The sequence below is a fragment of the Podarcis raffonei genome, chromosome 2 (genome assembly GCF_027172205.1).
Source record: "Podarcis raffonei isolate rPodRaf1 chromosome 2, rPodRaf1.pri, whole genome shotgun sequence".
NCBI classification, from domain to species: Eukaryota; Metazoa; Chordata; class Lepidosauria; order Squamata; family Lacertidae; genus Podarcis; species Podarcis raffonei.
In genome coordinates this window covers 85,780,504-85,806,584 of record NC_070603.1, presented here as the reverse complement: position 1 = coordinate 85,806,584, position 26,081 = coordinate 85,780,504, and the positions used below count along the sequence as shown (strand labels likewise).

General features: G+C 42.8%; 1 protein-coding gene across 10 annotated transcripts in view; it reads right to left on the bottom strand.

Annotated features, from left to right (window-relative positions):
• Positions 1-26,081, bottom strand: part of MGLL (monoglyceride lipase) — an 87,826-nt gene that overhangs the window by 36,253 nt on the left and 25,492 nt on the right. For 6 of the 10 annotated variants that reach the window (XM_053377987.1, XM_053377986.1, XM_053377985.1 and 3 more), the window contains exon 3: positions 19,713-19,819. The exons of the other annotated variants lie outside the window; for them this stretch is intronic. In XM_053377987.1, the coding sequence (XP_053233962.1) occupies positions 19,713-19,819 (107 nt within the window). The remainder of the gene's footprint in view (positions 1-19,712; positions 19,820-26,081) is intronic. 10 annotated transcript variants of the gene reach the window in all.

Here is a 26,081-nt window from a genome sequence, read left to right as displayed (position 1 = left end):
CTATAACCATTTCCCTTCAAATCAGACCTCACCTGGCCATTATTAAAGCAACATTGCTAATAACCTCTAGTGTACAGTAGGAACATGCTTGCGATGCTAAACCCCGCCCCGCTTTTACCTGCCTTCTAATTTTCACAAAAACATTTGGTTGCAGACTCACTTTCTGCAGCAGGCCTTTACAACTTAAAGCTCACACAAATTAGTTGTGGTCACTTCCCTGTTCTCATGGAAAAAATAGAAATTGTGGGAGTCATCCCATGTAATGAATGTCCTCCTGTCCACCCTTGCAAATTAAGTCACACCCACATCATACATATAAAACACACCCCTCCCCCCCAAAAAAGAATCATGGGAACTGTTACTTGTGAAGGGTGCTAGGAATTGTAGTTCTGTGGGGGGTAAACTGTGCTTTACCAACGTGGATCTACTGACATTTGATAAACGAGCCAGCTTCTACTCCTGGTAGCACTTCAGTAGAGTTGCTCCAAGTGACCCCAGCATGGATGAAAGTCAAATTTTCTTTTTCCTGTGGGAAGCGCTCTCCGGTGTGAATGATTGACAACCTATTAAAAGTATCACCACGAGCTCTGTTTCTGCTTTGCCCTGCCTGTCAAAACCATTTTGCATCAGTGCAACAGGGAAATTTGTGATTCACAATGATGTTAAGTGGGAAGGAGCTCCTGCTCGAAACTCTAGAGTGGCTGCCAGTCAGTGTAGGCAGTCCAGAGCTACTTAGACCAATGGACCTGACTCAGTATAAGACAGCTTCCTGAGGAATACCTGAGCTTTCTGCAAACAATCAAATGAAGGCTGCTGAATTTAAACTCAGCCTCTGGCTGCAGCAAACGCACCTGACATGCTTCTGCAAAAGAAGACACATGCTTTCAAAGCAACATGTTTTATTAAATTGGAATTGAGAAGATTGTGCTTCACCTACAGAAGGCGCAGGAAAGCACCGTTGCTTAGGTATCGAAGAATGAGCTATGCAGCCAGTAAAGTGAAACTTTAACTTGACCTACTTCTGTTGCCAAACAAAAGGTATCAGCTTACCAATGCCACATACAAGAAGGAAAGGCAATTGATCGGTGAACGTGCGTGGTTCATTTCTGAGGAGCACGGCAGCAAGCATTCAAGAGACACTGATCCTAAAGCCAGGAGCCACAAGGATCTGTGGGCACTTATTTGGGGAGCTCCTTTGATCCCCCAGCACTATATTAACAAATGCCCCCCAAGTGAAAGAAAGGGAGGGTTCCTCCGCTTCCCTCCTCAAAGCAATGAAGATCTCACAACCATACCTGTTTATTGTGGAAGTGTTATGGCGTTAACCAAGGAGAGGGCATTTTAAACTGTGGCAACCTGGTTATAAAGAAGCATGGTTGGTGCCTTTTCTGTTATATTTTAGGTGCCAGGCAAAAAGATTTTCTATTTCCCCGGCTTTAAATGTTTTTAACGTTTTTTAAAAGCTGCTGTGTAGCTCACTTTCTCATTTTTAAGTGCTTTTCATGTCTTTTGTATTTTGCTTCGTACATATGCAGTGGTAGTTTCACAATTAAAATAAAATACAGTGCATTTTTTTTTATTGTGAACCACCCTAGGATATGCATTAAGAAAGGTATATAAATGTTCTACAAACAGATAAATAAAGGCTGCAATTCTATACACACTTACCTGTGAGTGAGCCCACTGAACTCAATGGCAGTTACTTTTGAGTAGAGAGGCAAAGGATTCAACTGATAAGGAGTCTTGATATTAGCTGTTCAAATTCTAGAAAACATTTACTAAGGACCTTGAATGACTCTCACTGGATCTAAGCAAAGCATTTGTAAGGTATTTTTTTTGTGTGTGAGCTACCTTGGCTATAATAGATATATATAAATCTCCAAAGGTGGAATAGAAATGTTTCAAAGCAGTATATTTGTTTACAATATTGTACTCTACCCTTCAACAGATTCCCAGGGCAGTAAGCAGCAGTAATGATGGCAGTGGCTGCCTAGGGTGCAATTCATCCACAGTTAAGCACTTTTTCAAGCCTATGGATGTAAAATAAATCCACTGAAATAGAATGTAAAACTGCTTAACTTTCCGGATCGTAACCATAGTAATTTGCAATTCACATACTGTGCAAGATAGCTGACCTCCTTTGCAAGCATTTTACAAAGTGCTGATCATCTTCCAAAGAACTATGCTAGGTTGCAATGTTTTACTAGGATTCGGCAAGCACAACTCTGGGACAGCCTTGATTACAATAACATTGTTCGATACAGTCAAGCAAAGGTGAAACCGACTAGAATAAACGCAGTCAGGAGATAGGCAGATCATCCCTATAATCAGGGATTTGGTTAGCAAGCCAGTACTGAAGAAAATATGCATGCTACATACAGACGACAGGTGTGTTTTGGTTAGGTTTTTTATAAAAATGTCCCAAATCTACAGCATGGTGTCACACCAACCCACATCATGCACATTAAAACATCAACTTATTTTTACTCTTAAAAATCCCACATCCACCAGTCTGCAAAGTGGGAGAGGCCACACCCCCAGGAGCAGAACATGGTTGCTATGTCTCAGGTTGCTTTCACCAGACTGCCACAACCAGAAGGTAGGATTGCACTGTCAAATGTGTATATCCAGAGAAGGGATGGATAAATCGGTGGATTTCAGTTTCTTTCAGTTTCCCAATTTTTCCAACTTTAAGTTCAGTTAACCCCCTTTCTACATCGAGTTGATTTTTTTTCCTTTTAAAAAGTCACACAAAGCCATATGCATTTTTTGTGCTGATTTCTCCTAATACATGTCTTTTTGTATGCATTTTTTCCTAATATATGCATTTCAGCAAGCAATTTCCCCATATATATTATGTTTTGTACACCCCCCCCCCACAACTGCATTTTTATGCAGAAAATCACTTCATGAGATTTGGAGAAGTGTGAATTTCTAAGTCTAGCTGCAATTTGGCTTCGATTAAGGAAGTACAAATTAGGTAGAGAGTGAGTGTGATGTATTGTTTATAGAGTATTACACTAAGACCAGGGAGACCAGGGTTCAAATACCCATTCAGTCACAAAGCGCACTTGGTATCCTGGGGCCAGCCACTAACTCTCAGTCTAACCTACCTCACAGAGTTGCTGTGAGGATAAAATGGGGAGGGTTCATTTCTGTTACCATCAGCAGTCTCTTACATCCCTATGTATCCCTCTTGACTTTGACACTGGCAGCTAGGGAACTGTGTTCACAGATCAGCCGCAGAAAAGCTTTATGCCTTCCAAAACCTCCCCACCCCGCCTCATTTTTGTTTCCATTCCAGATTTACTGGTGTCTGAAACAACACCTTAAGGGTGCTGTAATGCAAGAGCCAACAGAACAGCTGATGATGAGTTTACCTCATAGAATAATCCACTTCCCCCTATACGCATGCCTGCAGAATAATTATAAAATACACTAGGAGCCTAGCCAGGACTAACAACCTGTCATTTCTTTCCTCTACTGCTGTGGTTGAAGCAAGCCAGCTTCACAGCAGACCCACTCTTGGCTGTTCTGTGAAACAGAAGTGACTGGAGACTGAATTAAAAGAATAGCAAAAAAAGAGAAAAGAATAAAAATTCCTTGAGGCAAGTGTATCCCTTGGGGCTCTTGGTGAAGCAGCAGGTCTTAATGTGGGAGGTGAGCTGTCCCTAGGGAGATCCTTTCTCCCAGAGTAGGCATTGACTGGGACTTGTCAGGACTGAGTGTCAAAAAGAAAAACAAAGCTTCTCTCTTTGGCATCTTAAAGGCTTCAGCAGGAGCCCCTGTAATCCTTCTCCTTCCTTAGTTGTTGTTTTTTAATCCCTTCACCTCTAAAAATAAGGACAAGAGCAGGGTCAGGAAAAAATAGTGAACGATGGCCAGTAAACCTACTTTCCCTTTTGCTTGGGCGTGTTTACAGAGTTATTTCAACCACTGCTCCATTACTCTTGTGGCAAAATTTGAATACTATTGTGAGTGAAGGGACACTTCACACACTTGATGGTCATGTGAGGACTTGCACATGTGTTACTGTGGGATCAGAACTTCAACACTGCACTGTAACTTCAACTTGGTCACATGATCGGAGATTGCGAAGGAACAGACCAGTACATTTTATGTGCCTCTCCCTCCCAGTTTGGGACAACTCCTTTTTAAAGAAACTTTACCTGGAAACTTGAGTACTGATCTTACAGATGTGGCCGGAGAAGTAACCAATGAGCATGTGTGGATTAATGTATAGTCAATGAAAAATGTTACCAATCTAATAAACACATGGGTTGATCAGATCTAGGGTTACCATATTTCAAAAATTGAAAATCCAGACACATAAGTTATTGAGCTTTTTTGCCATTTTTAAAAGGAAATTTGCAAATTAATAAACACTTCCAACATATAACATCTCAGACAATTTTGCAATTTTTGGAAATCTCACTCATAGACTATTTCTGATTGATGACCCCGGATATGTATGGCAGCCCCATTATATCCCAACTTACACAAAGGAGAGTTTATATGGAATGGGATAAATTTTTCTGCAAGTCTTTGGAGAACAAAAAGGCCAGCCTGCTCCTATGGGGAATACAGCCCAAGGACTTAAATGCCTTGCTTGCACACACACACACACACACAGACACACAGACACACACACACAGAGAGAGAGAGAGAGAGAGAGAGAGAGAGAGAGAGAGAGAGAGAGAGACACCATACACATACAAACATGGCATGCACCTGAAGATAATTTGAATGATACTTCCATGATATAATCTAAATTAAGACAAATCGCAGTGGGCTTACGTACACTATTATTTTAGGGAAAAACTGATGATATTACCTAATGTACTAACTTGTTTTCTCAACACATTCCAGGAATTTAACCAAAGACTGATGTGAGTCAATTGCAAAAAAAAAAAAAAAAATATTCCCAGATTAATTAGGGCACTCTGGACACATTTCTTTTTCACTTTGAGATACCTGATTGTGCCAACAATGCAGCAGTAAGCAAAATTAACAGCAAGCACATGGTGACTTGAAATAAGAAGCAAGGGTGCAAGTTCAAGGCACACTGGGATTCCATCTACCCAAACAATAAATTCAAATAGAAAAGTTGCACACCTGTTTATGAACCCTGATTTAGCAATCTTGGGCACTTCTGTGTTAAGAAGCCCACCATGTCCTACCATGCCCAAACTACAGTTCCTTCTTTGTGTATTCCAAAATGCAGGAAGAGAGGGATGGCACCAATCTGAAACAGACTGCAACCCTCAGCAAAAATCTAATCTGCAGGACCTGAGTTTGAAACAACCTTTCCAGACGCTTCCCAGTATATAGCAGTTGCAGCAGTAAAAAGAAGCTTTGGACCTAACTTTAATGTGGACACATCCATTCCAACAGACCCCATTTGCTCATGTCAGCAATGATTTGCTCATGTCAGCATCCTGGGGATAGCCAATGTTATTGTTTCAATTATTTTATAACAACAGAATAAATTAGATAGTTTTCCATCTTCTTGTTCTTGAATTTCTTGAGGTGCTTGCTCCTTTTTTTACCCTGCTGGCATAATAAAGTGTTTGTGCTGATCAAAATGTATTTGCTTTGAATGATAGATGTGCCATTCTATTTGATTACATTTATTTTGAAAGCAATAAGTATTACAGGAGCTCTTTTCTCATTTTGGAATATTGCCCATATATCACTTCCAAACCAGAATTGCTCAATAGGACTCCTTTTAGGGAGAAGAATTAGTCCAAGCATGAAGGCACACTGATAGATGCGCTCAGAACCGAGGATGGATGGTTCAGCCTATTTCAGCTCCATATGCCTTCAATCCTAAATCCGTTCCATCCCATTTTCTTTGGGGTTTTTTTAACCATGGGGAGGAGGTGAATTTTAAATGTAGGAGTTTTTGTTAGCACACACAGGTCCCGCTTACTAAACACAAGGTGTTCACTGGAAATTGTTCATATAACGAGCCCACGATTTCCATTATTTCCTATGGAAATATTTCTAATGTGGGACTTGCTCCCCACTCCCTCTCTCTGTGGTTTTTCCCTAAAAATGGATGTCACTGACCAGCGAAGCACAAACGAACAAGGAATTATGGAGGTTGGTGGTTTGGATATCTGAATCTGCAGAGTGTTTAACAAGGATCTGGCATAATTCTTTACCTGCAGATGACTGAATTTATGGATAGCAAGCATGTGGTTAGCAGGATCTGCATGCACTTTGCTTTAGATTTTTTTGCATGCATTTCCTCCTTAACATATGCATTTTGTGTGCTTTTCTCCGCATCCCCCCCCCTTTAAATAAATCAAAAAACTAGCATACAAATTCAAGGTGCACAATCTGATTATGAACTTTCTTCCAGACCTTTTGTAACTATGTTAGTCCATTTGAAAATGTGGAATGAATGACATCCAAATACTGACTCTTTCTTCCTAGGCCATCAGTCTTCTGCATCCATCTTTTACATGTTCTAGGATTATTCCTATTTTTATCTATGAAATGTCAAATGGTAGGTGGGAGTATGTCAGAAATCCATACATTCTCTAAGTTAGGTGAGAGGATAAAAAGGCTTGCTTGATCCAGTAGTTACAGCTGGGAACTTGGACTAAATACTCAGCTTGGTGCCAAAAATAATGGAGGGGAGCTAAGACATGCCGAGTAAGTCAATACTCCTAGCTTCAATGTCTTTGGAGAATTCATTCCACAGTCAGCTGCACAGGCTGTATGTGCAGCTTCATTGTCTTTTTATTTTTAGTTCTGTGTGGTCCAGCTGTTTCTTGGCTTGACAATGTTGCTCCGCTGAGCCTCCTGGGAGCATTACACACAGTGAGAAAAAGGCACACTTGTCTGTGTAGGGTGCATCTTTCAGAGCGGAAGAAACTGCAGGTGATTTTGCCTCCAAGACTAATGCAGCTTCTTTCGCTGGGCAAAGTGAAGAACCAACAACATTCAACTTCCCTGTAACTGAAAAAAAAAAAGGGGATGGGAAAATACCCGGACTCAGGACAGAGGCACACCACTGTGGAATCACAAAGAGGCACTCCAAAGACAAGGGTGGCTGTCATCTGCTTGACATTCTCGAAAGGAAAAGCCCAAAGGGTCTCCTTTTGAAGTTTGCGAGGTACAGCCTGGGGCTCTTGACAAACTGCCAACAAAGTCTTCTTCGTTTAAATGTTGTGTCTTGATCAAAATATATCTCATGCTGGCTCTCCCCCAGCCTTACATTTGAAGGCTGCTCCCATCCATGTTGACCGAGAAAAGTCGTTCCAACTGCATTCCATACCAATTGGCCTCTTCATTTCAGCTGCTGTAGCAAATTCAGGACCATAACTCCGTATCACCTGAGCGATGTAGCTGCTTTTTAAGTGCAGGGGGTTTATTTTACTTTCACAAAAATTACCAGAGTGAGGGTCCTGATCCAGACTGGTACACCTGGATGGGGTGGGTGGGCTTTAACTCTTTACCTCCTTTGTGGAACTGATCCCAAACAGGCCCTTTGCACCTCCAATTTGCACTTAAGGGGGGGGACCTCAATTTGATTCAGTAGGAGCTTTTTTCTCTATGCAAATCAAAACTGTGGGAGGCCCAACCTGGACTAAGTCCATAGCAAGGACAAAGGACTTTCATGCTAGGGTCCCAAAACAGATCAGGGTCATTGTGCTGGCAATTCATGTAAATAAACCAAGAGTCATGCACTTAAAAGGAGACCTGCACAACTAAAGTCATGTGTAGCTTGGCCCTCAGCCACACCACGCTCTTCCTGCTGGCTGCCTTTTGAGCAGCAGACTGAATTTTGAAATCAAGGCACTTAATGTTTAAAAGGACGCAGGGACATCGTTAGAAGTTCTTATTTTGTATTACCTGCAGTTTTATTGGGTCCACAAATCTATTCTGCATTGGGCTGGACAGAAGTGAGGCCAATTTAGCTATCCCTTCCCTTACAATCTGGGTTGTATTCAATGTAGCCTTAATTAATTAATTAATATCACACCCTCTCAATGAAGCAACTTTTAAAAAGCACTCTTAAAAACAGTTACAGTTGGAAAGTGTAAAACAGTTACAGTCAAAACATCATCTCATGCAGTGATCTCAGGGTTGCCAGGAACAGTGTCCTTCAGACATCAAATGCCTGGGTAAACAGCAGTGTTTTCAAGCTCTTCCTGAAAGTTAATACTGAGGAGGTTAGGCTCAACTCACCAGGGAGGACATTCCACAAACGAGGAAACACCACTGAAAAGCCCCTGTCACAGGTCCACGTCAGTGGTGGCACCACCAAGTACACCTCACCTGCTGATTACAGGATCTGGGATGGTTGATACTGGGGAAGGCGCCTGTCAGCGCTGCCTGAGGTCCCAGCTCACAGAAGACCAACGCTGCTTCGCTCTTTAGTATAAAAGTCTTTGTTGAAGTTCAGTTTCACTTCCGCACGCGCAGCGTGCAACGCTACGTCTCTAACCTTAGACCGCCGAAGCTCCGTCTGAATCTCCTCCCCCCTGACACCAGTTTAAGACTCTAGCCTTACTCCACCTCTTCCTCTGTTCCTTCCTCCTCTGGGTCCGCCTGCTAGTCGGGGTCTCACCCTTCCTAGACTCTTCTGACGCTGAGTCCCCTGACTCTTCCCCCTCCCTCCTTCGGGCTTTAGGACCTGGCTCCCAATCCGGGTTTTCTGCTGTCCCGCGCTCCTGCACATTTGAACTTGGCGCGCGCGCACAGCCTCCCATTTTCCTCCTGACCGTTACACTTGTGTCACTGCTCCCTCCTTCGGGGAGGCTAGCTGGACCTGACCTCCCCTCCGTTTCCCCACTTTCCGATGGGGGCGTGGTCAACCCTGACTCATTTTCTCTCCCCGCTGGAGGAGAGGCTGGTCCTGACTCATGTGACTCTTCCCCCCCACTGCGCTCTGGTGGGGGGGCTGGTCCTGATCCTCCGCTGCTCCCTTGGGACTCCCCGCTGGCCCCTTGCTTCTGGTGCGTCCCCCCTGGGACCCCCCTTGCCCTTACCATAGGCGCCCCCTTCTGGGAATCTTCTGATTCGCTGGAGAAGCTCATGGAATCTCTCGGGTCGCTGTCGTACTCCCCTACGCTCCCCTCGGATTCCTCTCCTTCGCTCTCTACTTGCTCTCTCCCCTGTGCTTCTGCTCCTGAGCCCCTGACAGCGCCTTTTTAGGTATTTTAGGTACTTGGGTCCCAAGCCACTTAGGGCTTTGTATGCTAGTACTAACACCTTGAATTAAGGCTCACTAGCAGCCAGTGCAGTGCTTTCAGGGCTGGTGACACATGGTCCATTGGGCTGCCCCATTTACCAACCTAGCAGCCATATCTTGCACTAGCTGCAGCCTCCAGATCATCTTCAAGGGCAGCGATACATACAGCGTATTGCAGGAATCCAAACAGGAGGTCACCAGAACATGGACAACTGAGGCCAGGTTAGTCTACTCCCAGGAATGGCCATAGCTGGAGAATCCACCTAAGGTGGGCATAAGCACTCCTAGTCAAAGAAGCCATTTGATACTCCAGTGACAAATTAGAATACAGGAATACTCCCAAACTATGAAGCTGTTCCTTCAGGGGAAGTACACCCCCTCCCAGAACAGGTTGTGCATCTATTTCCCAGATCCGGAAACCAATCAACCACAGTACTTCCATCTTATCGGGATTCGGCCTCAGTTTATTGTGCCCCATCCAATCCATCACAGCCTCCAGACACCTGTCCAACATCTTCAAAGCCTCTCTGGATTCTGAAGAAATGGAGAGGTAGAACCAGTGCTTTTTTCCGAGGGTATGCAGGGGTACGCATACCCTAAACATTTTGTGAACTTTTGTACTTTTGTCCATTTACTGTATTTATTTTTCCTGATTTGAACTGAAAAATGCTGATTTTCTTGAGTCAAAATGAGAGTACCCTGAAACATTTTTTTAGAGGGGAAAAAGCACTGGGTAGAACTGATGGTGCCATGCTCCAAATCTCCAGATGGCAGTGCTCAATAGTTTCATATAGATCTTAAATAGCTTGGGGGAAGAATGGAGCTTTGTGGAACCCAACAGCCCTAAAGCCACGAAGCCAAGCAACAATCTTGAAGTACTGTACTACTTTCTGGTAGCAACCCTGCACGTAGGAGTAACAAAGAGTTACCTCCAACTGGGGTGCAAAAGCTGGGCATGAAACCAGGCATTTTGCCTGTCGCAAGGATTTCTGCTTCCACAATGGACCCCTCCCCCTTTGCCTGCTAAATCTGTTCTAGGGGTTCCCACAACTGCCTAGAGCAGATTTGGGGGTGGTGTGGTGGGAGGTGGGGGGGGGTGAGTCCAGCTGCATAAGTGGGAATTTCTGTGGCAGCTGAATACCGCTCTCTCTCTTTAGATTTAACACCCAAGCTCGAGTAGGTATCAGAGCTTTGCTGAGTGATCATAACTTGAGTGCTTGAATTTGTGAAACTGTTTGGAAAACCACAACCAAGTTATGCGCAATCTGTAGAGTCATCTGCTAGCCTTTCATGGGATTTTGTTCCTGGTTATTGTAGAGGGACCTTCTGTCTTTAGCTCTTCTTGGCAGGAAATGTATTATACAGTGCAATGCAACATAAATACGTGTCCTTTGAAATGCTTTGGCTGGAAGGTGAAAATGAAGACTTTAAAAGGGTTGAGGTGGGGAGGAAAAAACATAATCATTGGCAGTTTAATGGCCCTATCCCATTTCAGAAGTTAAAAGAAGATTGATTAGGGTGGGGATGGGGATTATGTCCCCCCCGGTGATATAGTAGATTGGTGGTTGAAATTATTTCTGATCCCCTGCTCTGTCATCTGCCTCAGAAGAAGGGGAATGTTTATAATTGCTTCTCCTCCTATCCCCTGCTTCTTCATGAAGGTAGATGAGATGCGGGTGAGAATTCCCAATAGGTCATCACAGCTTCCAGAGCTCCCATAAAACAACCAAGATGCTTGTGAAATTACCTATCTAAAAGCTTTCTTTGCTGGTAAAATATTCTAATTACTACAGCTTAGGTTTGGGAGCTCCCTGTTCTGAATTCCTAATAGCTGTAGGAACTGAGGATAACATTATTACAGTACTTCATTAATCTATCCTGCTGTGATGCAGGGCATGAAACAAGGCTTTAGCCATGTCTTAGCATCCCCATCTAGCCCCAAAGATCGTAAAAAGATGTAGAGGAAGGTCAGAGCACATCTAATTTGAATGGTAATTTTGTATCTTCACCTTTTTATGATGGCGTTTGCAAGATCTAATCCAAAGGACCAAAGGTCTGGTTTCCTTAATGGGTTCTGTGCAATGCAATTCAATTCGAGCTTGCAAGATATAAGAACAGCAGCTGCTGCTGGTAGTATATACAAAACCAAGCAAGGTCTATGAAGCTGGAGATGCTCAGATTTTCCTGAGCTAAGCCAAGAATTAAAACTACTGCTCAATAAAACTGAAAATTTGGGATTTAGGACAGGCAAATGGAAGTACTTCTTTACACAACACATAGTTAAACTATGGAATTCACAAAGTCACTTTGTGCTGACTGACCCCAAATTGGGCAGCTTTGAAAGAGGATTAGATACATTCATGGAAGATGAACCTATCAGTAGTTACTAGTCATGATGGTTACCTCCAGAATCAAGAGAGCTATCACAGCAAGAGAGGACTATTCTACTTGTATCTTGCTTGTGGGCTTTCCAAAAGTTGGCCACTGTGGGAACAGAATGGTGCACTAGACAGGTCTTCAGTCTGTTAAGAAGTTATGTGACCTTAAGAAGTTCACATAAGTAGTAGGGCTGCAATGACTGAATGAGCACATGGATTTCTGTGGTCAACAATGGAAGGAATAGACATCATCTCAATGTATTCTATATATTTTATTATGTACAAGCAACACAGCTATGCTAACTAGACCTCTAGAAAGATTCATGCCTTACTACACTTCTGTTTGCATGGGGGATTTAGCTGAAAGGGTTTGTCCATAAAGACGCAAGGAGCCAATTGGGGCACAAAGCTATTGACCACAATGTTCATTCTGTTGTACTCTTTGTTTATTTGATTTTAATGCTAAGAGGTTGCCTTCATTCAATGGCACAGTTGCCCAATGTGCTCATTCCTCGCCCACCATTACAATTCTCAAGGAACTTGAGGCAGATAGAGCACCTCACACTTAGCATGTACAAAGAGAACCAGAGGAAAATGTTTATTTGGGATGAATTACTCCTGGATTAAAAAAAACCCCAGTGTGCTTTAATGAATGCCTTCTTGGATGAATGAGTTCTGGACAGCGGGGAACCAACTCTACTGGGAAACTACTAGACCAGGCATCCCCAACCTTTGGCCCTCCAGATGTTTTGGACTACAATTCCCATTATCGCTGACTACTGGTCCTGTTAGCTAGGGATGATGGGAGTTGTAGGCCAAAACATCTGGAGGGCCGCAGGTTGGGGGTGCCTGTACTAGACAATGTCTTTCCTATAATATTTTTGGACACAATTATCTTCTTTCCCCCGCTTTCCTTTCCTTTTTTTTTGCCACAAACCAACCTAACCATACCAGAAACAAATCTCTCCAAAAACTCTTCAGTAACTGCATATCTAGCCATACTTCTTTCCTTCCCCTCACCCCCAACAAGAACAAACGTACTCCATTTCAACTTCTTCTTGTAAATCATCCCTTTCAAATGCTGCACACCAGCACACACCACTAAAAGGTTTCTCTGCTTTCTGCAACAATGGACCTTGAAAGGCTTCAAGATCAAAACCCTGCCCCTGCAGAAGAATCCCAAATATTTTAAAATGTACAATTCCTACTGCTCCTGCTTTTCATGAAACAGAATGGAACAGTAAAGCTTTTGTTAATGACAGGGCTCTTTCCTGGGGAATGCAAAACGCCATGGTTAGAATGGGGACTCTCTGGAGGAAAGAAATGTGCACTTCAGTCGCAAACATCTTAAAAAACTTCTGAATAATAGGAAAGAAACAGCCTTTCCTTTTTCCTTTGATCTGACCTTCCAAGTGAATGGAAAACAACATTTATCTTTTGGTCCTCAGTATTGTAAAGGAATATGCAATGCTGCAAAGCCCAGCCTGCCCCATCTATTTTTTGCTCAGCCTTGAATAAATGAAGCACCTCAGGATCAACTTCTAAACCAAGGATGAGGAATCTTTTTCAGCCCAAGGACCCCATTCCCTTGGGCAACCTTTGAGGGGCCACATGGCAGTGGGCAGAGGCAAAAGTGGGCAGAACAACAAATGTAAAATTTGCACTTTGTACAGTAGGCTAGTTTCTACACACACTCTCACAAAGCCCTTTCTCTCCTTCAGCCAGGAGTCATTAGGCAAAAATTATCAAGGAGGGAGCAAAGAAGGGCCAGTGAGGGTTGTGGTCTGGGGGAAGAGGTGAAACATGAGGAGAATCCCAAAGGCCAGGAAAAAAAGAGGCCTGGACAGCCACATTTGGTCTCTTGGTCTAAGGAGTTCCTGCTCTAAAGAGAGCTTTTAGGGATAGAGACATACGACAGCATCTTCCCACTTGATGGAAACTTCTGGCATTTTAACACTCCATGGCCAGGCCCCTTCATGGGAAGGAGCTAAGAAGCATCTGGTTATGTTTCATTATTGATTACTTGCTATTATTAAAAGCCAAACAGATGCTGGGCCTTTCACAACGCTAACTTCCGTGTGGCTGTCATCAAGGAGCAGCTGCCGATAGCTGAGAGAAAACCACATTATTTGTTTTTAAAACGCTTGTTGCCAATTTTGAAGTTTTCAAAGTTGTGAAGTAGGCTACAAGGTTACTGAAATCAATTATCCGGTCAAAATTGATAAGAACTGCCCACAGTGGACAAACAAGAAAGGACACATAGTTAATATGCATCGTTTCCTGGGCATATACATCTTGTTGTTTCGTAATGAGATTCCTATTAAAGTTTTTCATAATACAATAAAATAGTGGCTAAAAAAATATGAATAAAATAAGCAGAATACTGTATGGAGTCCTCTCTTAAAAGGACTTTTTAGCCCTTACCTCCCAGAGAAGAGAGTAGCTCCCTCCAGCTCTCACCTGATATATTTCCTTTCTCCTCCCAACCTCTCACCCTAGGACACCAGCATTTCCCTATCTCTCACCCGGGGTCCTTCATCAACCCTCTACCACCCCCATGAGTATACAGCAGAAAACCGCCTCAATCAAAGCATTTGAGGTTCCTCCCAAATCACCCTTATCTTTCAGAGTGATTAATAATCAGACCAAAAGCAGTCTCAGGAGGCCTTGAGCTTGAGATGAACAGCTTAACCCTTGTCCCTCCGACCTCTAACTCAAAATGGCCCCTACTCCCCCCCTTCCTCTTGTTCCTCTCATGAAATGCACCACTTACACACCTTTGTATAAAACCATCCCTCAAACTGTGAAAGAACATTAAGAGACTAGATCTGTGATGTAAGGACTGCAAGAATGTAGAAAAGAAACAATGAATAAATTCAGACTTAAGGCTCAACTTCAAATAAATCCAAATATTTGAACATATGGAAGTGAGGAACAATGTCATCCAAGCAACATTAACTTTGCCAACTGCAGTGAACCTCAAAAGAAACCCAGATATTGGGAAAGCACATTATAAAATACTGCATAAGTGAAGAAAACAGCGGTGCCTCCTAGTTGTATCTGTGTGTTTTAAAATAAATCTAAAAATACAGTGAAGCACATACGTGACAAAATGAAGCAATCTTGATCCACTTTCCTCTGCATGACTTTTCAATTGTGGGGGGTGGGAGGGATGTTACTACACAGAAGGCTTTGGTGACACATCCAAAAACATCTCCAAGACTCTAATGCCTTGATAATGTGTTCTGACTCACATAAACTAACTGAATGGAATAGCTTTACCAGGTGCAAACTGTTAATGGATTATTTTGGAAACTCAAAGGGATTTTTGAGTGTGTGTTTTTAAAGCATCTGTGGCTAAAAAAGCTATTCATTATTCTCCAGCATAAAAGACATTCAAGGGATACGGAGGGAGCACAGCCCTCATCACGCAGTGCCACAGAAGCCTCTTTACTTCTATTTTCCACCCTCCCCAGTTTCCAGATGTGCCATTTCCTCTGAAGCACTCATCTCTTTGGGGTTTAAACATAGACTATACATCCTGGAGATGTATGTGTCTCAAACTGAAGAAGGTGAAGAACCAAAAGCATAAAATGTAGAGGCCTCACAAGTCCTAACTGCAGCCCCAAACTCAAAGGATGAAGGCTTCTGAAGACCTGGCACTCAAGCAAATGGCCTGGGTGCAAGCATGTCTACAGTTCCCATTCAGAAGGCATGAAATTGGTTTCACACAGCAGAACTCCACAGGAGCCAAAACATTTGTAACCTACGTGGATGTAGCCAATCATGTAGTGATACACCCAACAGGCCCAGTCAACATGGTAAGACACTTACAATTGTTATGGTCCCAGCCCAGAATACGGGTATGCAGACATATTTCAACACCTTCCCAAAGACATGGAACAACTGGTCCCACATCCTCCAGTTGTTGCATCTCCTCCCAGTCATTCCTGGAGATGCTGGGATTGAACATGGGGTATTTTGAGTACAAAGTATATGTTCTGCCACTGACTTACAGCCCTTCCCCTAAAGGCGCGCTTGGCCTGACAAGCAACTCAGCAGCTCTTCTTTCCAGCTACAATAATGGTGCAGGCGCGAAAAAGTTGGAAGTCCATCCCTACAGTGCCCTTTTATCTAACATCACAAAAGGCCTACCAAGGACTATATTCCAAGAACAGATTTTGGATCTCTCATTATAAAAACTTTCTTCACCTTCTGATAACCTACTGGGCATGATGTGAACAGCTGAACAATGTATGATGTTAGCATGGGCATACAATGAGTTACTGCATAGTGAAACAAGGAGTTTTGACAGGTGGCTGTTGCCAGCTCCTGACAAACTAGGCCAGATACCTCAGCATCAGTTTCACTGAGATCCAATTCAAGATGATATTATTATTATTATTTACAGGAGTTGTCTCCATTAATAGACTGAACAAGGCCAGGGCCAAAAAATACATTTTGTGTAATTCTATTTTGAAATGAATCTAAAAAATACAGCCAATGAAAAGGAAGGACACACACAAACAACAATACAGAACTTCCAGTACAATAACATAAAAGCTGATTTACAGTCCTTCGGACCGTAATGGCCCAAATATAAGCCGCACCCAAATATAAGCCGCAGCTTTAAAATTGATGGGGGAAAAGAAAAAAATACCCGAATATAAGCCACTCCCTTCCTCGCTGCTCCTGGCTGCATACTTTGGGGGGGGGGGGAAGAGCAGCATTGTGTTGCCGCGGCCTTTCCCCTTCCTTGCTCTCTCCCTTCCCAACCTTGGGGGAGGGGATGGGGAATTACGCATGGGGCAGGCGCTGCTTCACCGTGCTCCTGGCGCTGTTTGCCCTGCGCTCCTGGCTGCATACCGTAAGGTCGTGAATATAAGCCGCACTTTAACTTTTCACGGTCAGAATTTGGGGGGAAAGTGCGGCTTATATTCAGGCCGATACGGTATATCATAAAACTGGCCACATTACTTTCTTTACAACAACAACATGGTGCAGAGGGTTTTCATGTTGCTGTTTTTCCTGGGCTGGAAATCACACCCCAAAGCTCCTATTTGTTCCCACAGGTGTTACACCCTTGGGGGGGGGGTAGTGACTTTTGACAGGAAAACTGCAAGGAGAAGAGCCGAGCCCTATCCCAGCTATGCCATGGTTCCAATTCACCCCCATGGCTGAGTCTTTTCTAAACATGTTAGTTTTAAAAAATACTTTTAGCATAATGTGGAGTTTGGCCCTCAAGTTGGGAAATGAACTGTATAAAAAAGAACTTCTCAAATACCGTGCAACTAAATACTGGTATATTAAGCTTTATAATGCAAACATGTACACACCTTGATGTATGAAAAATGGACAAAGAGAGAAATGCTTATATGCTTGGTCAAAACATGTTTGGTATTTGTTATAGATTAACTAGTATTTGCTATACATTGGTGTTTGTCATACATTAGCGTACCTATTTGTCAATGCTTCATGTATCAAGGCAGGCAGCCAGCGGGGCAGGAGGTACACACTTCACCTTCCAGCAGCATCATCACTGCAGCATACCAGAAAGAAGAGGGGCAAGTAAATGGGGAGGTCAGCACTGTGGACACACCAGGGGGCTCACCAGATTAGCTGCCAGTGTATTCGCACAATGCCAACCTCTCCACCACCCCTCCTTGCTGAAAAGACACAGGAGGCCAGGTGTGTGCCATTGCCCCTCCCCTCCATTTGGTTCCACAAGAAGGTACTTTTTTTTGTGGCTTTAAAATGTTATATATTCAGTTGTGCAACAGCTGAGAAGTTCCTTTTAAAAACATTTCATTTCCTAGCTTGTTTGCAGTTTTCTTGGGGGTTGTGGCTGGGCTACATTGATCTCTCTGTGTGTGTTTTTGACTTTGGCCCTCAGTCACTGTCCATTTCTGGTCTCCATGAAGAGCTCTGGGGCTTCAAAAAATCTCTTTGTATGATTGACTGAATATCGTCAGAGTCTTGCAAATACCAGAGAATAAAAACAAAACCAAGCAAGTTTCAAGTCCTCGTGACTGAAGAGATGAATGGGCAATATATGCAGCAGCAAAACCCTACAATGCAGCCCTCACGCCTTGCTCTTCTTCTAGTGAGAGACAAAAGAGTGGCAGAGCCCAAACAAATGCTTCGCAAGGCATTTCTCCCTGTAGGTTCCTGATGGATCAGGAAACAGAATGTGTGCACCTTTCAAAGCATAATAGCCACCATTAAGTGTCATTAACATGGGTTGGGTGGGGGGGAGAAGAGATATATTCAACCCTGGATGCAGCTCAAGTGCACACTCCCAGATGGTCATTAGGGGGAATTATGAACTTAATTGCTCAAGCTGCATGGCTTCAGCATAAGGCTGCCTAATGAAATAATTGGGGTTTCTTGGGAAGACAAACATGGGGACATGGCAATCCACGTGCCTTCCTTAAATCTGCAGAAACAGATGAGAATTTTCCCAGAAAACAGTGGGATCTGTCAGGAAAAAATCAAGCACTGGGAGGGTGGAGAGAATGGAGCAAATGGAGCAAAGTGAAGCAGGGTCACTCTTCTTGTGTGAATTTAAAATGGGACAGCACACTACAGATGTTGGCTCCAACCCACTTGTCCTCAATTGCCTGTTCTAATTAACAAGTCAAATGGAAGAACTTTGTTCTGCCTTTGGAAGGAAGCAAAATTTGGGTGTGTAGAAGAAAATCCTTAATAATATTGTCATTTGGGGCGGGGTGGGAGGAAGGAGAAAAACATCTAAAAGTTATATAAAGTTTTGTTTTGTTTTCTTGAAGACAAGATGGCTTCATAGCAAGTGGGGACAGACAGGAAAGCAGGATCTTCTGGCAGATCTGAGTGTAGATTGGCAAAGGTCTCTGACTCTAAACTGTTTAACAATGGAAACAATGAAGTTGTTCTCCACCAACGCCTAAACTGCACTGCTGAAATGAAGAAAGCCAACCAGATGTGGACTTGTGTGTGACAGGATTATGAGCTCATTTCTGTACTAAAAAGAAAATTTTAGGCTCAAAATGTGTGAAGACAGACACCCTGTGCTGTGCTTTACCCTGAATCTTATAGGTAGATCTTGGGGTTCTAGTAAAAACAAAGTAGGCCTGAAGAAGGCCCACTTCTTCTCTGGAGACAGATCCTTCTGTTTCTTCAAAGTTCCCTTCCCACCCCAGCTAAGCTACTCAGAAAGGCTTTTATGCAACTGAGGGCTACAATGCATTTTTAGGACAAGGATAGGTCTATTTCATGGAGGACAGATCCAAGCAAGGATAGTTCTATCAATGGTTATTAGCCATGACAATGCTATGGAATCTCCAAGGCCCAGAAGCAATATGCCTCTGAATTATAGTTACTGGAGAGAAAAACCAGGGAGATGCCCTGCTTGTGAGATTCCCAGAAGATGACTCTGATTGCTGGCTATGAAAAACAGGATGCTGAATTAGGTGGAACTTCGGTATGATCCAGCATGGCTTTGTGCATGTCCTTATGACAAAAACATAAACATTTTCCTTCCACAGATGTCTCCATAATTCCCAGAATAGTTAGAATTATGGTATAGCAGGGGCAACGAGAATGAAGGGCAAATGCAACAAGAACTGAAACCTTCATATCTAAGCTAAAGAACCCAAGTGTGTCATACACCAAAACTTTGTTATTGTGTTTATATCTCATCTTTCTTCTGTCATGGAACCCAAGGCACTGTTCATGTGGTTCCCAGTTGGTTACCTGGTCAGGCACTGACCAGACCCAGAGCTCCCTAGTTTCAGTCACCTCATGTGCCTTCATACTCTGGAACCACATTCCTAGAGCACCAATGTTACTAGAACACGTTCTCTGTATTTCACCATCCCTCCCACACACACAATCTCAAGTAAAGGTTACAATGTAAACAGCATTCCAATCAATCCTCATATTTGATTATCTCAACATTTTGGATGTAAGCAACTTCATTACACATTCATTTGGCACTCAGACAAAATAATGCAGATGGGTGAAGCCACATCAGCTGTCTTACCATTGCTTAGAATTAATTCACGGTCTCTGTTTCTAAACACCGAAGAGTATTTGACTTCATCCCTTTTGCTATCTCAACCACACACTGTTCTTTCAATGGCACTCACCATGGTCATGGGCAAATACAAAAAAGTTGATTCCCGTCAACATCTGGGCCAAGTCATCATAGCGACAGCAGTGTTCTCCAGCACCGTGAGCAACGAACACCAGGCCCCTAAATGGAGCATCAAAGTAGAATATGTCAATTTAGAAACCAGGGAATATAAAAGCAAACAAGCTGTGTTTAAAAGAGCAAGATTTAAAAGCTTCGGTATTGTTATTTGCAAATGCTGTTTTGAAGCATTTAAAGCCCTGGGACCCAGATATTTACCAGACTGCCTTCTTCTATACCAGCCCATCCATTTACTGAGACCATAATCAGGGGCTCCCCTCCTACCTCCTGATTTTTTTATTCATTTATAAAAATATTAATAGTACCTATTACAATCCATCTCAAGACAGTTTACAAATTAAAAGTATACATAATATAAATGCAACTGATAACATGGCATGTGATAATTGGAGAAACAGGATGGAATGGAACTAAGCTGATCGTTCTGTTATTACATTTCTGTTTGCTGGATGGAAAGATCCCCCTCAGCTCCCCCAACATGCTGTTCCAGGGGTTCTCCTGACCCACTCTGAGTCAATTTCTGGGTGTTTCTTGAGATCACCTGGGGAAAGAGGGGGATGTCCTATTGCACAAGAAGTATTTGCGTGGGCTTCCGCTGACAGGATTAATTAGCTGAATCCTGCCCATATCCTTTTAAGTGCAGCCCCTCAGGTTTATTGGCCCTCATCCAGCCAACTACTGAACATTGGTTCAGCACTTGCCCAGCCTTACCTGCCTCCAATGACAGAGAAACAGAGCTGAATGTACACTGAGTTCGGTACACTCCAAACCCTCTGATGGTCTGCCAAAACTGCTGTATTAAAAAGCATGAAGTGGTAGGTGGTAGGTAAGACAGAACCATGCTGCTTCTTTCTGAAACCAACCCCACAGGTAGGAACGGAATCACTCTGTTACCATGCCCATGTTAGCCACAGAACCAGTCCAGGATGATACTATGGACACTGTTATCAAAAAATTGCTAAGAGGACAAGCAAAATACCATGGTTCACAGTATCAAAAGCCACTGAGAGGGCAGGGCGAATCAACAGGGTTGTGTTCCCCCATCTTTCTCCCAACTGAGTTAACCCACTGGTGCAACCAAAGCAGCTTTAGTACCACACTCGGGCCTGAATCCAGATCGAAGTGGATCTAAGAAATCTGTTTCATCCCAAAGTATTCAAAAGCACCACCCTCTTGGGTATCTTGCCCCCACAGGGGATATTAGTGTATTGCTAATGGTTGTTAAAATAAGGTTACAAGACGTCCCCGTTTCCCAGGGACAGTCCCCGGATATCAGTCCCCATACAAAATCCATTGAAGTTGAAAAGCGTCCCCGGAGTCATTGAAAAAAATCTGGTAACCTTATGTTAAAATCTCCCTGAGTAGCCACACAACTGCTTCATGACTCATGAGAGCTAACTGATCACAAACTGAATTTTCTCTTTTCATTGGTCGCTACAGTACAGTAGCACTCCATCCATTCGAAACATCTGGAAAAATGTAAACACTATAAAGCAGGCCTGCACAGTTTGTTACCCACCAAACTGAATGCAGACCACTAGCCACATTTGGTGGCTCCTGAGTTTTTTGTTAGGCATGCCCGAGACTTTAAAAAATGACAACAGGCAGTTGCTAAGCTCCTCTCAGGCTGGGCTGTGTTCACCATGATGGCTCAGGCCTACAGAACGGCCAAAGAAACACATCCATCTTTTGGACACTGCAAGACCCCACTAACCACAGTGCTTCTTTTGCAGAGTTATTTTCATCTCCAGATGCTTACAACTCTGTTAGCAAGAAACTCTGAAATTGACACGTTCCAAGAAGAAACCAGCACAGGCAGCATGAAAGGCTTCTCTTGCACATTTTTTTTTAAAAAAACCTCATATAAGTAACAGAGCCAAAATAGCTTTCTGCACAGCCTGAAAACTGACTTTGCATGAATGACCTGCAATTTCTATAAACTGGATTAAAACAACAAACGTGCCCAGGAGTCAGCAAATCCTAAAGACTGCAGTTTTAAGCATGCTGGCTTGGAAACAAATTCCATTGAATCGAATGGAGTAAATAGATTTATGACTGATATGCCAACAACATGCCTAAGTTTGAGCAAGTGAGTAGGACGGCGTTCTGCTGAACCTAGCAACGTGACTAACATCACACAGGTGTTTTATATAACACACCATGGCTGTAGTATTAGCAATGCAATTAAGTGGTGCTTGGCTTAATGTGAGAAAGGATCCCCACAATGGTATAATTGTGAGTTTTCTATCTCTCTCCATCACCACCACTAATAATACTCTACCTTGAGCATTTTCTGTAATACTAATGAGGTGAAAGAAGGGAGAGTCACCTTGTGGTGCAATTTTCAGATTGCCAAATCACTGGAGGTGCGTAAGGAGCCGGCTGGGCTTGTTCTTGGCCCTCTTGCAACAGATCTGGCAAAATCAACAGGTATTCCCCCCCCCCCCAGAACTAAGAGAGATGGTTGGCAGCTCAACCCACTGCTACAGGCCAAGGAGAAGGGAGCAATAAAAAAATTGGCTGTCTTAAAGCTTTGCCAAGTGCACTTATACTTGGCTTGTAACTTGCCACTTTCCTATGAGAATTAACATTTCACACAGGGAACCAGGCAGAAAAGTTCCTAAACGGAAAGAGAGCAGGTTTTAAAAATTCTATCAGGTTATCCAAAATATGAACACGGATCCTTAGTTAGGTGGTGAACTTAGACAAACCTAAGTGAGTTACGTAAGAACAGCCTTGCTGGATCAGGCCTAAGGCCCACCTAGTCCAGCATCCTGTTCTCACAGTGGCCAAGCAGGTTCCTATGGAGAGTCTGAAAAAAGGATGTGAATGCAACAGAACTCTATCCACCTGCATCCCCAGCAACTGGCATTCAGTGACATGCTGCTTTTGACCATGGAGGTAGAACATAGTAATTATGGCTTGCAGTCATTGATAGCTCTATCCTCCATGAATTTGTCGAATCCTCATTTAAAACCTTGGTGACCATCACTACCCCTTGTGGAAGCAAATTCCATAGTTTAACTATCCACTGTGTGAAGAAGTAATTTATTTTGTTTGTCCTGAATATTCCAACATTCAAGGATTCTGAGTGGAAGAAAAGCTTTTCTCAATGCCCTTTTACCACACCACATATGATTTTATACACCTCTATCATGTCCCCTTCTTAGTTGCCTTTTCTCTAAACTAAAAAACCCCCAAATGCTGCAATACTTTCTCAGAGGAGAGTTGCTGCCTCTCTCTTGATCAATTTGATTGCGCTTTTCTGAGCCTTTTCTTATTCTACAATATCCTTTCCGAGCAGAGGCAATCAGAACTATGCACAGTATTCTAAATGCAGTCACACCAGAGATTTGCATAACTGCATTATGATATTGGCAGATTTACTGGCAGTCCATTTCCTAATGATCCCTAGCATGGCATTCACCTTTTTCATCACTGTTGCCCACAGGATTCTGTAGGAAGAACTGGATTGTGTAGAAACTATATCATCATCATCATCATTATTTGAATTTATATACCACCCTATTTATCAGGGATAATTCAAATATTCTCCAGAAGAAATAATAAAGATGCTTAATTCACCTTAATTACTCTTCCTAAGACAAGAGTATGCATGCTGAAGTATTCCAATGGGAAGCGAAATTGCCACCATTTGCACTTTCATCTGAAGTCAGGTATGGAAACAACACAAGCAAATACAAAGCAGGATTTGCTATCATTTTTTTAGTCCATAAACGTTACGGAAATAGTTCTCCTTTCCCCCCTTCATTTCCCCCTCCCACACCAATAAAATTAATTACATAATTACTTATGCTAGTTTCGGCCACAGCAGACAGAGAGATGAACAGTATAGGTTTTAGCGAGAGCCGAACTGTAGCAGAACAGAAACAGCACTAATTGTGATGAATGCAGGATGGAATTCAGTGCCTCCTTTCATTTCGAAATGAGGGCTGGTTAACAACTACGTAGAGGCTGCTGAAAACACAGCTCCACACACAGCTGCTGTAATGTGTAGATGTAGAAGCTGTTTACAGCGTGGACTGGTCTCACTGCCCAAAGAATATCCACACCAATGCTGTACATTCCTGGCACAGGAAAATACTACAAAATACAGTGGTCAACCATTGTTTCAGCCAAAACTCCGGTTTCCAACAGTGGCTTGTCAAATTCCTCTGAGAAGCTTAAAAGTGGGACATGAAGGCAACAGTCCCTTTCCTCGCCACTCACCAAATGTTTGCCCCCAGTAACTGGTATACAAAGATATACTGCCTCTGTTTCTGGAGGTTTCATTTAAATTTCATAGCTAATAGCAACTATCCTCCAGCCACAGCATAGACTGATATGCATGCATAATAATAATTATTGCTTTCCTTTTGATCCCTTTATAACAATCCTTAATATATGTGCACAATCCATGCCCAGAACAGGGAAGTTAATGAGCTAGTCTGTTGGTGGGAGGGGGGCGTGCTAGGCCAGAGCGCTTATCATTTAAGCTTATGAATATGTTAGGGTGTGTGAGGAAAATTACAGAACCTCTTTTACTTGAAAGGTTTCAGCGCAATAACTAGACCAGTTCTAAAATAGCATTGCTGACATACGCAGAGTGAACACTTGAAATTTAAATCCCTACAGAAAAATGATGTTGGGGGTGTGTGGAAATGAGCTAATAAAAACTGGGGATTGATTCTGAAGCAAACTCACATTTTAACTTGCGAGAGTGTGGGTTCTCTGCAGAAGCCAATCTGGACCCAATTCATACATTTATCTTTAAGGCAAGATTGTGAGCACAGAAATGCTCACTTCCTATTGGCTCCCAAGCCAATAAATGCATAGTTTGATCACATTGTCCCACTGAGGCATGTGAGCACCTTCTACATCAGCAAGGATGGAGGGGTGACACTGTTGTGGGAAGTATCTACACATTCTTATGTTATGTGGGAACCAGCTACAAGGGAACAGTTCTGCAGTACCAACCAGATTACTATGTCAACATCTGAATTGGAGCTCAGGCTCAAATTACAAGCTATCCTAAACAATAGCCACAAACCTAAATTTCCCAGTAATGATTTGTTAAAGAAAATGGGTGATATGATGCTATTCAGCATTCCCGATTGCCCACATCAGAGAGCTGCTCAGCTCCAAATAGCTGGACTATGCATTTCAAACTCTGCTCACTGTGAAAGGCACCATATAGTCAATAAAGCACTATCTGTCTACTGGAGTGAGAGAGTGCAGAAGGACAGAGGCATAAACATCTGAGATTCTGAAAAACTGGTAAAGGGATGTGGGGCAGGCTTCAAAATTACTTGCGGCTGGAAAAAGTGGCATGCTTCCAATTAAGACATGACATATTCAGGCAGCCATCCTGTACCCAGCTACAGCTTAAGCTAAATCTTATTGAATAAAGAGGTTCAATTGTCCATAGCAGAGTGCAAGGTTCAAAATATCTCTTGAGTATGGGACTACTGAAGATCATTTTTTTTCCTACCTCTGCATTCGTATTTCTCCAAGTCTTGAGTTTTCCAGAGCTAACTTAAAGCAGTATGAACAGCTTAGGAAATTTGAACTAGTGGTATCTGGGGCCATAAAACAGTTTTAGCACTACATAAACTAGCAATGTATGTGACCATAAATACTGAATGTTTCCCACAGTGGTATCACATACAGCTGAATCACAATCTTGAAGTCCTATGTGACATGAATCAAATTTCAAGTATTGATTTCTTTCCAAAGAGAAAGGCAGTTGTGCATTTTTAAACTGCATAGAGAATAAGCACGTCAGTGTATGAAAAACCTGTATTTCAGCAGTGACTGCCCAGCTACATTCTGTGACTCTGCTGAGAAAGGGGGTATGACATGAGGAAATACTCTGCTGTTTTAGTGTCAGAGAGAAGCATAAGCCTGGGGTCTTAAAAGCATGTTCCTTTCATTCAGCCTTCCATATTTCACAGACATACATATACAGGGCGAGTCCTTTAAAAAGAGGCCCCATGGATACAGAGTACACATGTTTCACGGGGCCTCTTTTAAAAGACTCATATACTGACACGTGAAAAATAACATAAAAAAAGAACCCTGAAATACAACATACAACAATTCTGCTAAGTCAACTGTTAGAAGAACATGTGCTTTAAGGGCTGAGTCATGGTTTCATGTTGTTTTAAAGGGTGCAACGGATTTGGCAGCTATTCTTGCTTATGCTAGATGCTATGTAAGTCCACAGCTGACTTACAGTTAACTCGTCTGATCAACAATCCTTAAAAGCTGACAAATAAATTGGGCTATCCACAGCAGAGTAATA